Source organism: Zonotrichia albicollis, chromosome 18 (assembly GCF_047830755.1).
Source record: "Zonotrichia albicollis isolate bZonAlb1 chromosome 18, bZonAlb1.hap1, whole genome shotgun sequence".
NCBI classification, from domain to species: domain Eukaryota; kingdom Metazoa; phylum Chordata; class Aves; order Passeriformes; family Passerellidae; genus Zonotrichia; species Zonotrichia albicollis.
In genome coordinates, this window is record NC_133836.1 from 821,563 (window position 1) to 834,185 (window position 12,623).

At 49.0% G+C, this 12,623-nt stretch overlaps 1 protein-coding gene across 1 annotated transcript in view; it reads left to right on the plus strand.

The window, feature by feature from the left end:
• The window catches only part of TMEM132D (transmembrane protein 132D), a 178,062-nt gene that overhangs the window by 139,167 nt on the left and 26,272 nt on the right, over positions 1 to 12,623 (plus strand). The window contains exon 5 of the mRNA XM_014272018.3: positions 8,101 to 8,244. Within this exon, the coding sequence (XP_014127493.2) occupies positions 8,101 to 8,244 (144 nt within the window). The remainder of the gene's footprint in view (positions 1 to 8,100; positions 8,245 to 12,623) is intronic.

A 12,623-nucleotide genomic window follows, 5' to 3' on the forward strand; every position in this document is an offset into this window, starting at 1 on the left:
GATTGTTGGAAAGAAATCTTTGGTCGTTGTGTTCTATTAAAAAACATAAGAATAATCATTTTCTTCCTGAGACCAAGTGCAAGGATTTGGCTCCTGAGCTGCAGGGCTGGCAGTGTAGAACCAAAGTAGCCGGGGATAAATGGGTTTGTGCCTGGAACGGGGTGTGGGTGCCCCTCTCAGACCCAGCCTGGAGGAGGGTGCAGGCTCTGCAGGCAGGAGCAGGTCCTGTCCCCTGCCATGGCTTTGTGCTGTGACCCAGATTCTGTCCTGGCCACCGTGCTGTCCTCACCAAGGTCAGGCTCACATGTCTCTCAGCAGACTTTGGCCCCGTTTGCCATATGGGAGCTGGAACATCATCTTTGTCTGAATGTCCCCTTTGTTTATTTTTGTGTTTCTGTTTAAAGCTCAGCTGAGGAGCTAATTAGGAGGCAGCAGAGCCCGGGGGCTGCAGGCTGCCCCCTGCTCTGCCCTGAGCCTGCTCATGAATGAATTGCTGGGTTGCAGGCAGCTTTCCAAGGCCCTGTGTTGGTCCCAATTTAGCTCAGGCTGCTTCTTGCCTGACATTCCTAAATGTGAATGTGCCACTCAAACTGCCAGGCCAGTCTGGGAGGAGTTTTGGAGCAGGAATTTGGTCACTTCTCATCCCAACAGTGACCTGCAGAACTTGAGGTCTCTGTTCCTTATAAGAAAAGTGAGAACCTGGAGGCTTGGGCAGCTCCTGACCTCCCTGCTTCTCATCTTCCCCTCTGGAAAGCTGCAGGAGCAGCAGCAGAACTGCTAAAACCATGGGAGAATCAGCTCAGAGTGGATGAATGTGTTGATAAATGGATTTCTTTATCTGAGAGGTCTCTTTCCCCTCTGTGGTTCTGGGTGCACCTTGATTTGCCTGCTTTGCCAATGGGTCCTGCTTAACCCCAGAGAGTGAAAGCAAAGCTGTGGGGGTGCCTGGCAGCCCTGCTGGGGCAGAGCCAAGAGGAAATCCTCCCCAAACAAACAGGTTGGTTTGTTTGTTTCCTTTCAGGAGCAAGCTGTGCTGATGAGCAGCTCCAGCAGCCTGTCTGGAGACTGAAATCAAGGATGCACACACAGCTTTGTGCAGTTACACTTTGGGGCCTGTGAATTAATTAGCAATTCCTCTGAAGAACCACAGCCTGACAACTCTGAGGCTTCCTGGGTGAGACTCTGATAAGCAGGGAAGGTGCATGACAGCTCCCTGGGCTGGTGGCAGCCTAGTTAGCCCTGCAAACCACCCAAACAGCACAGGACAGCTCCCCAGAAGGATGCTGGCACAGCTCCTAAGTGCTACCCATCACAGGGACTTTGTCCTCTTGAACCTGAGACAATTAAATTGACGCTGCCGGTACAGCCAGGAGAAGTGAATTCCCATGGGAGGGTTTGGCTCCCCAGCTGTCAGGGTGGGAGGGGGACCTGGTGCCTTTGCTGTGCTGTCCCAGCCTGTCCCAGTGCCAGCAGCTCCCTGCCCTGCCCAGTTTGCCCCCAGAGACACAGAAAGCCCAGGTTTAGCGTTCCCTTCAGCTCAGGGCAGTCCCTGTTGGAGCCCTTGGTGCCCCGTCCCAGCCCCAGGCTGTCAGGAGCAGGGAGCCCCCTCCCAGCACTCTGCATTTGCTGTGTTTGCCCTGCTGGACCTGCCAGGAGCTGTTCCTGCTCCAGCAGCCTGACCTGGCTCTGAGCAGGGCTGGACACTGCACAAACCCAACCCAAGCCCACAATCCCTGTTTAGAGCCACTCCAGCTGAGCCAGCGAGGCAGACAGGGATAGGGAGAAGGGACACAACAGGCAGATGTGTTTTTCTCTCCCTGGGAGTGAGATGATTTATTTCCTGGCTCTTTTCATCACTCAGAGCTGTGGAATTGCATCCTGCAATCACAGGCAGTGTCCACAGTCGGGATTGCCTGTCTTTGCTGCACACCCTGGGAAACAAGGGAATTACCAGCCTGCTCCATGGGGCAGCACAGCAGCAGCCCTGACCCTGCCTCTGCCTGCTGAGATGCATTTCTGTCCTTCCTGAGCTTTTTCCTGAGCATCACAGGCTGTGGAATGACAAACCCCTCACTGCTGGTCATCTCTAATGATCCCCCTGTTCCTCTGTACCCCCTGCCTCTCCCTTTGCTCCTTGTCCCCTCTCTGCTGCTCTCAGCACCCTGTTACATCTTGAGCTTTTCTTCTTCCCCACCCCTCCTCCAGCCTCAGTGATAGATTCCATCTACACCCAGATGAAAGTTCCTTAATAAGAATATAAAATAGCTGGAAGGCTTTGCAGAAGTTCAGTCTGAGATGAAATATAATTAGGTATTTTCCTGGCTGCCTTGTGTGTGACAGTGGGAGGGGCAGACAGGCTCTGTGATTGTGCCACGTTGTCTTTTCCCTACAGCACAATCCAGCCATTGGCTGTTCTCTGTTTTTTACCTGGAACGTTGTCATTGCTGGGCTTGGGGTGTATTTGGGGTTTTGTTTCACTGCTCATCCTTGCCCCATCTGCTCCCCCCAGTGATTCTGCCCCAGTGAGGAGCAGTGGCAGCGTGGCTGGAGGTGTCGCCCCCATCACAGAGTCAAAATTATCCCAGGAATCACAGGCTCAGGAAGAAAGGGTGACAAATATATCCTAGTATTGATTCTGCCACCCACTCCTTTCTAAACAATGGTGTGCAATCACATTCTGCCATTCAAAGAATCCATTTTCCCCTCTGTGGCAGCTGTGTGGGAGAGTGGGACCAGCAGGCAGATTGTCCAGAGGTGCATTTGGGTTCCTGGGCTGCTCCTTTCCACCGTGTCAGCACACCTGCCCCTGGAGCTCTCCTGCCTGCTGCAGGAAAAAGGGAAACTGGATAAATAGCAAGGACTTGAATGAAATGTGATTAATTTGCTTATATCCCCCTCCTCTCTGCCATTCCCAGGGAGTTCAGATTTCATTCTGCATGATGAAAGGTGCCCACATTAAACCAAACATTTAACCTTGGAGTTCATGTCAGTCTTTTCACATTTTCTCATTCAGCTTTCACCATGATTTCTCATACTTGCCATATTTAAACTTGTACTTTGAACTCTTGTGTTTATATTAAAGGTCTCACAAATTAATTTGGGTTATTTCTGGCCACTGCTCCTTTATTCCCTTGGACACAGAAGAATTGCAGCTGATTTTTCAATAATTTTACCGGCGCATCCTAAAGAATCTGGAAACAACAGGGGAAATAAGGAAATCAGAATTATATTTTCTATATTTCAAGCTGTTTGCCAGCTCAGAGCTGACAATAATGCACTACAGGCGAGGAAATCTGCTTTGGAGCAATTCTGGTTTCTCCACACCACCTTGTATCTGGCCCCAGCAGCTGCTTCTAAAACTTGTACTTGAGCTGCCATAATCTCATCATTAAAGGTGGATTTAGGGTTTAAGAGGCGCTGGAGAAACCCTTTTCCTTGCAGCCAGGGGCTGGGAGATGACTCTGCATTTCAGGTGCAAGCTCAGCTCTGCTCCAGCTCAGCGTTAATCCCGGCTGAGGGAGGGTTGGTGCCACGACCCTCGGCAGTGCTGGGGAGATGCTGCTCCTGCCTTTTCTCTCAGCTCCTGCCTCCTGGCTCCTCAAATCCCTGCTCTCTCTCTGCTTTTGTTTCCTGCCCTTGCAGTGGGACAGGAGGAAAAAGCTGAGTTTGACCACATCCATGAGAATGTCAAGCATTTAGACTTTATTGGTTTAGAAGCTTACTAAATTTAAACAGAAGCATTAACATGGCCTTAGGCTCTCTTGACAGTTATAAACTCTTCCTTGGGGGGATTTCTGTAATGCTTTCTAATCAGCTTAAGGAGTTAATTAAACAGCTGTCACTTAGCTGCTTAATTCTGAGACTTGATGCTAAATAAGATTTGAAATTGGTTATGCATGACTGGAGCATGGATCCTCTGATATGGGCAGGATGGCTGCTGCTTGGGCAGGAGGCAAATCCAGGTCTTTATACCTAAATAGTGAAAAGATCCAAGGTGGGACCCTGGATTAATGCTCTCCATGCTGATTAATAGAAAATACATTGAAAATGGAGAATTTAGGGAATGTCAAATGGGAGGCATTTCCAGGCAGCTGTTCAGGCCCGTTTGTGCATGCTCTGGACTGCAGGAGATTTCAGGGGGCAGTTTATTCTCTCCCTGATTGCACTCTGTGCATAACCCAGGAGCCACAATACCTCCTGAAACCCGAGAGGAGCACTCTTGATTTTTGAAATTAGATTTTTAGCCTGCAGATATATTCCCCTGCTCTAATGAGGAATGTCTCTGGAGATCTGCTGAGCTTCCAGAGCAGGAGTTGCAGTGTCCTGCTGGGGAGATTTTAACCTCCTTTTGCCTGTGCATTGCAGCAGGACAGGCTCTCCTCCGGAAGGGTGTGAGTGCTGGGTGGCAGGGTCACTTGAGGGCAGGAGAGAAGCAGCAGTGCATTTTACAGGTGATGAATGCAGGGAGGTAAATCCAGTGGAGAATGTGGTTGGACAGGATGCAGTGCAGGGGCTGGTGAGCATTTCCAGCCAGCTCAGAGCAAACTGCCAGGGACAGGCTCCTGTAGAGTCCTGAGGGGCAGAAGGGACCCCCTTGTGTCCCAGGCATATATATATATATATATATATACACAAACACAAACTGTGTATACACAGACAACAGAAACAGACATTTGGAAAGATTTATAAAGATATTGTAAAGTCCTTTTGCACCCCAGGAAAGATAAGGCAAAAGATGTCTGAAGGGAAATTAAATTTCAGGCAAGCTACCTATTAAAATTGAAAAAACCTAATACGTACTCACTTCTGCATTTCAACTTAAATTGATGCTCACTGTGTACATCTTCTGAATATGTTTCTGCTGGAGGGCTTAATATGCTCAGTTATTTAATATGAATCTCTTCAGTGAGCAAAGAACACTCGCTCTGGCATCTTCTTTAAAGTATTACTGTTTATTTACCGTGGTAGCAATTTCAGAATAAAGATTACCTGGTCTTCCATTTCTATTACATGCAGAGACATGTTTTTCTCTGATTATTTCATTTTATTATTGGAGGGGCTCAGTGTAAGTGAATTATAGAGCTATGCTGTGTTAATAGTTAGAGAAAGTTCAGCACCTTTTTAATAGCTGCTGAGGGAATCAAAATTCACCAGTGAGACTGTGGCTGTAGCTGTGCAAAAGCATAACCATTCCCATCCCGAGGTGCCCTGACACCTTATCTCCTGTAATCTGTGTTAGTTATAGATAAAGAACATCATATTTCTTCGGGAGATTCCTTTTCCACTCAAGCAGCAAAAAGCAACAGTTATAAATTAGTAACTATTTAGATTTATAGCTTTTACATGCTGAGGCTCTGAACTATAAATCTCAGTGTGGCTAAGTAAGAATGGTATTTGTTTCCTCAGAATGAAGCAGTGTTCACATGCCTTCAGCAGGGCATGTCCAGCCCTTCCTGGCTGCTCAACAGGGGCCTGCAGGGGCATTTATTGCTCTGTGCCCTGCAGGGTGAGCTGGGTCAGTGTTGGTGTTTGTGCCCTGCAGGGTGAGCTGGGTCCGTGTTGGTGTTTGTGCCCTGCAGGGTGAGCTGGGTCAGTGTTGGTGTTCGTGCCCTGCAGGGTGAGCTGGGTCAGTGTTGGTGTTTGTGCCCTGCAGGGTGAGCTGGGTCAGTGTTGGTGTTTGTGCCCTGCAGGGTGAGCTGGGTAAATGTTGGTGTTTGTGCCCTGCAGGGTGAGCTGGGTCCGTGTTGGTGTTTGTGCCCTGCAGGATGAGCTGGGTAAATGTTGGTGTTTGTGCCCTGCAGGGTGAGCTGGGTCCGTGTTGGTGTTTGTACCCTGCAGGGTGAGCTGGGTAAATGTTGGTGTTTGTGCCCTGCAGGGTGAGCTGGGGTAAATGTTGGTGTTGCTCTGTGCATAGTGGGGTGCAAAGCAGTGCCTGGAGAAGCCGTCCTCAAGTCCTTCTCTGGATAAAGAGAAATACCTTTTCCTATACCTGGGGAGGGGCAGAAATGTCTGCAGGCAGAGCACCCAGCTCAGTGACTGCAGGGCAGGACAGCCCAGTGCCACCCAGTGCCACCCAATGTCACCCAGAGCCACCCAGTGCCACCCAGTGCCACCCAGAGCCACCCAGTGCCACCCAGTGTCACCCAGAGCCACCCAGAGCCACCCAGTGTCACCCAGAGCCACCCAGTGCCACCCAGTGCCACCCAGTGTCAGGGGGCTCTGGGCAGGGCAGGGCAGGGACTCAGAGGTGCTCAGGGCAAGGCTGTGAGCAGCTCTGCCAGCCAGGGGCAGGGACAGCTGCCCTGGGATGGATGCACTCTCTGTTCAGAGCATCCAAAGGCAGCCCTGCAAAACTCAGAGACTCAGAAGAAATTCCTGGAGCTTCTGAGGCTCCTTCTCAGTTAGTGGCTCTTACCAGGGGAAATTGCATTTGCCTTTGGTAAGCAGAGCTCATTAATCACGCTGCTTCAAAGGCTCAGTTATTAAAGCTGCCTTTGCTTTATGCAATAATTGTGGGGGTCACGCTAATGGATGCAGGGGAGGCAGGAGCTGTGGCTGCCTGGGGGAGCAGCTCTGGGCAGCTCAGCTCAGGTGTGAGCAGCAGCAGGTGGGTGCTGTGGCCTCCAGCAGCCCCAGGGAAATGGGATTGGTGCCTGAGTGCTGCAGCACTGCTGGGAGCAGGGCCTGACGCTGCTGCTGTGACTGCAGTGGGTGCCAGCAGTGCTGCTGGCTCTTGTGCTGCCCCCTCTGCAGCTCTGCGGGGCCCATGGGAGCAGCAAAAGGTGCTGGGGAACTTGGGTGCAGAGCCCAGACAGGGGGAAAGGCACAGAACCTGGAAAGTTCATTGCAGACCTGAGCACTCAGTGCCTGAGCAGTGCATTCTGCACTGAGAGCCAACGTGTACTCAAGGCTGACTCTACAGGCAGATATTCTCACCCCTGGATGAATTGCAATTTAAAAATATCTGAAGGGCTTTTGTGCTGAGGGAGGGAGAGGATTTTCTTCTCAGGTTCTCTTTTTGTGAAATCCTCTTTCTCCCTTCCCTAAAGATCACGGGGAAGGATGGGGCAACCTTAGCAAAGCAGCTATCAAGTGACCAGGAGGGGTTTTTCTTTCTTTAAATATTGCTTTGAGTCTGAATAAAGTGTGTCTGTTTCCTTAAGTAAGAGGAAAAGGTCTTTTTGATGTGAATACTTTAGAGGAGAAAAATCTCAGCTTCTCCCCTTTAGCCCAAGAGGCAGTAGGAGCAGTCATCATCTTGGTTCCAATCCCCACTCTTGTCTTCCAGGAGTAAAATCAGGTCAGTCCCAGAGCTCAGAGTGGGAGCTATTTAGGTAATGAGAATTTAGCACCTGGGGGGCTTTGGGAGCCTTTATTGCACAAGAGCCAACTGAAATCAAGAGCCTCTTGTTCTACAGGATGGTCCCAGCATCACAGGCACAGCTCTGAAAGGCTCAGAGACCCTCCCAGAAATGAGCAGGATCTTGCAGTTAGGGTGGGGGGACTTGGGCAGCAGTTTGTGCTCAGTGTCCTGGCAGAGACCAGCCAGTCTGTGGTGCCAGGCACAGGTGACACCCAGGTGACAGAGCTCTGGTTGGTCTGGTGCTCTTCAGGTGACCAGAACTCAGCCCTTTTAAATTAGAACTGGTAAATTAAATGGGAGGAATTGCAACAGGCACTGGTCATGACAGAGCTGGTTTTGTTTGGTGAGCCCAGACCCTCCCAGCATCCCCCCTCTGTCTGAGAGGGGCTGGGTTTGCACAAACCACTTTAAGAGGTAAAGAAAGAGCTGTGGGGAGGTGCTTGCCCACCAGGAGCCAGGGTAAATCCCACATAACTGAGGAGGGTGTGATCCCACATTCCTGTGGTGCACAGTGACCTACCCAGGACATGAGACTGCCTCTGGTTCCCCTGGAGGCAGAGCCAGGGTGCCCATAGGAGGGGCAGTGGCCTCACAGGCTCTGGGGCTCTGGCCTTCTGCTGCCCTGGGAGCAGTCCTTGCCACAGCCATGAGGAATTGAGGCTGAATGCAGGTGGTGCTAATGAATTAATAGCAGAATATATATCTGCTAAGTGGGCTTTGGTTTCCTTTTCTCCTAGGAAGCAGAGATCCTGAACACAGCTATTCTCACTGGGAAAACAGTGGCTGTCCCTGTCAAGGTGGTTTCTGTGGAGGATGATGGCACTGTGACAGATCTGGTGGACTCTGTGGAATGCAGATCTTCAGATGAAGACGTCATTAAGGTAGGATCAGGCTGCTCCATCCAGGGAGGCAGAGGCCCTGCAGGGCAGGGCTGTTCTCTAATGGAACAAGTCCTTTCATTTCCTGACGGCTCTGCTGCTGGAACACCAAGATTTATTATTGCTGGTATTGCTGTGTGGCTCGCTCCAGTGAAGCACAAACCAAACACCAAATCCCAATTTCCATCCTGCTCGTCAGGCACGTGGGGCTGGCTGGCACTGCCCATTGGGGGGCATTTCCAGGCTGGCACATTCCTCCTGTGCCTCTGCAGCCCCTGGCTGTGGGTGCAGAGCCCTGGCAGTGCTGCTGCCCCTTGGTGTGGCTCAGGGCTGCTTTCAGCCACAGGTTTGGTGGCTCCCTGTCACAGAAAGTGAAGAACAGAGCTGGCCAGAGGTGTACATCGTGCATGGTTTGTTCTGAGCTATCTCTTCTGGCAAAAAAAAAAAAAAAAAAAAAATTAATTGCAATTTCTCTGTTCATTGGACTTGTTTTAAATAATTTCCTCATGGTAGTTTCTTATACATGAGATGAACCCCAGCAATTTCAAAGTTTGGTGTTTGTAATGCTTCCCTTTTAGAATCTTCTCAGTGCTCCTGTTTACCTGGTTAGGCACCATGTTGGTATTTGCTGATTAAATGTGTCTTTCTGGCTGTATTATTAGCAACCTTTGGGGTTTGGGGGTTTTTCTCTTCTGTGAAGCCTTTTTGGATCTGCTAAATCTGCCAAATATAGCAAATTGTTGGACTTAATTTAGATTTGGAAACAGAAGGAAATTATTTGTCCTTATGTTGTGGGAGTTAATGGACCAAGTCCTTACTAACTCATCTTTTTGGTGAATAGGGAAAAAAAATATTTTAAAGCCAATACATCATTTGGAAGACATGTAAAAAAGCAGTTTTGCTCTCTGGTGTTTTAGTCATTGCCTGTAGGGACATGGATGTCCCAGTCAGTGCTGTGTGTGGTGTGTTCACATCCCCACCCCATTAACTGGGCTGTTGGTGACAGCCCTGGATCAGGATCAGGATCAGGACGTTCTGCTCCCCTCCTCAGCAGCACAGAGGGCTCTGCACAGCTGAATGAGGTGCCAGTTTAAAGTGAGCTCTTAATTGGAAATGTGTCTGGAGTTTGCAGTTTACCTGCTCTGGTTCAGAGCGAGCCTTGTTCACAGGCTCCTAATGAAGATAAAGATATATAATTACTGGCCAGCCTTCAGCATGCAGCAGTAATTAGAGTTCTGTTCTCTGGGCAGCAGAGTGGGGAATAGAAAATGGAAGGAAAACCTGCTTAAGATGCCCATTGAAAAATAAAGATTAAGATTACATTTCTTTGGGTCTTTAGTGTTGCTGTTTTTCAATGCAGCTGTCAAGTAGCATCTAACAGATTGATTATGTCTTTGTGGCTTAGCTTTTATTCCTGGTTTTTTGGTGTTGATTAATGAGGAGGTTAAGCTCATTTTCCTTGCAGAATGAGGGTACCTCATTCTTCTCTTCGTTTCAGGGTCCACATTTATTACTCACTTCTTTCATCTGAAACTTCAAAGAACTTTAAAGATCTGGTCCAAACTGCACTGACTCTTTTTGTGCCAAACTGCACCTACCTGAACCTGGTTGAGTATGTCAGAGCAGAATTCAGTCAATTGAAACAATATTTTTGTTGACAAATGATTATCAGAAATTACTTGGTCCAGCCTGATAGAATAACCAGAAAATGGAGGTGTGCTATAGACTGTGTTTCACTAATGAGACACAGAAGAGTTAAGGTGTGAATTTCAAAGTGCTGTCAAGTACTGACCATTTGTGGATAGTAAAACTTCTACTGAGCTAATGGGAAAAAAAGAGAGATTTTGAGCCAACTTTATTTTTGCTGAGTTTTTAGTAAAGAATAAACTCTCAGGATGATTTTAATCACGAATAAGAAGAGAAGAAAATCAGCTTCTTTTAATCTTTCATTTTGAAAAGACATTTCTGTTTCCAAATGGCCATTTTTTCAGGGCTCAACAAAGCCTGGAAGTTTCCAAAGCAACACTTTCCAGTGCTCTGGGTTTTCAGTTTGAGTTAATTGAAAATCTGCATTTGCTTACCCTGAAACGAAAACTGCTTTTTGTTCATTTTGTTTGATCAGACACCTGAAAGTTGCCAGAAGTCACCCGGTGCTGGGGCCAGCCCTGGGAACAGGATTCAGCTCCTGTTCCCCTTTTTGTGCTGTACTGTGCATTTCCTAGAGGGCTCCTTTTGAATTCAGTCACCCAAAGCTGTGTGCTTTTCCTCCAGAACCCCTGCAGCTGATGGATTGATGGATTGATTGATTGATGATGGATTGATTGATGATGGATTGATTGATGGATTGATTGATTGATTGATGATGGATTTCCTCCTGCAGCCGTGGCAGGGCTGCCCGTGGGGCTGGGCTTTGCCCGGATGGCAGGAGCTGCTGGGCTCAGGGAGGGGAAGGGGTTGGTGTTGCTGCTGGCACCCCTGGCACAGCCTGGGCACAGCCTGGGCACTGCCCCAGAGCCCTGCAGGGTGCCCAGAGCGGCCCTCTCTGGGAATTCCCTTCCGCAGAATCACTGAAACACTGAATCACACTGAATCACACTGAATCACACAATCACACAGAATCCCAGAATCACTGGGTTGGAAGAGACCTTCAAGAACATCGAGTCCAACCCAGCCCCAAGCCCTCAGCTGAGCCCTGGCACCCAGTGCCACATCCAGGCTTTGTTAACCACACCCAGGGATGGGGACTCCCCTGCCTCCCCAGGCAGAACATTCCAGTCCTTTATCACCCTTTAAGCACCTTTTCCTGTACCCAAGCTGCATTTCTCTGCTTTGGCCAGCTTCCCCAGAGCTGTGCAGCCCGTTGTGGGGCTTGCCTGGTGCTGTGCTTGTCCTCTGCAGGCTCTGGTGTCCCCAGCTGTGCTGTGCCGGGATTCTGATCCCCCCTGCTCCCCAGGATGGCACCGTGCTTGCTGGGCCCCCTGCTCCCCAGGGTGCTGCAGAGATGGGCACTCACTTCTGGTCCAGGGAAGGGTTGGCAGCTGCTCTGCTCTGACACTTTGGAGTGTATTAGAGGGGAGAGCAGCACACTTGGCAATTTGTAAAATATTACTGCAGGCTAATAAATCTTTCACTGACACTTAGTGTGGCTTTATCAGCGGCAAAATAACATCTTTTAACCATGTGACAGACTTTACAGAAGCTGAAGTGTCAGAGCATGTGAAGTAGCCTGAAGCAGACAGTGTTTTAAAGCATGAAACTTTTAACAGCTGTTCCTTTTCTCCCTTACACTGGTGCACTTCAGGGAGAAGTTGAGTTCTTCTAAAGTCACTGGTGTGACAGAGTAAGAGATCAAAGGGAGCAGAGGATGGAGTGGGGGATGCTGTCTGCTCCTGGCTCAGCCTGGCAGCTGCAGGGCTGCAGATCTGAGGTTCTGGCTGTCCAGAGTGCTCCTGGCTGTCCCTGGGTCACTGAGTCCCACTGTGTCCAGCTGGAACGGGCCAAGGCTGAGCTCCTGTGGGGCACTGGCACACAGAACCCTCCAGGCAGGGCCAGTGCTCACCCCAGTGCTCCAGGATCAGTGCAGGGATCAGAGAGGGATCGTCCTGCCCAGGAGCAGGGCAGAGTGCAGAGCCAGCAGGAGCAAGGCCTTGTTTGAGAAGCAGGGATCTGTCACACTGCCTAACCAGGATGTGCAATATTTTATATACATAATATATAGCATAGCTGATGAATCTGTGCCTTGGGAGATCTTCACTGAAGATCCGGGTTGTGTCAGGATTTTCCATAATATAAAGGGTTTCTCCCACTAGCTGAACTGCCTTATTCCAGCCCCAAAAAATTTTGATCCGTCTTGGAAACAATCTTGATTTAAGTCAGCAAATGTATGTTTTTATTTTCTGCAATTTCTAAACATTTCATTTTGATAGAAAATGATGAAATCACATCATGTCATTTCAACTCAGTTTCAGTATTCCTGACATCAGAATCCATCTGACCTTTTCACCTTAGGATGGAGCAGCTTTAAAAATGAAAATGCTTTTTGTGCTCTGCTCTAGGAATACAGGACACACTCAGAAAAATGCACTGTCAGAACTAAGAGTTGTAATAATAACTGTGGAGTTCAGTTCATGTGCTGCTGGTGTTGGTTATGAAGGGAGAAGGCACAGTTTTAATCTCTCTCTGGTGTGAAAAACAGACGTGGCAAAGATGAATTCTGAATGTGGAACCAGTGAAACAGACTGGCACCTCCCAGGAATTGTCTGGAACTCACCTAAAGCTGCTGGAGTTACTGGATTTGTCTCTTTCATATTCTGCCAATTCATCATTCTGATGGGAGTCTTGGGAAGTAACGAGGTTTCTGTGGTGTTATTTGCTTTTTGTAA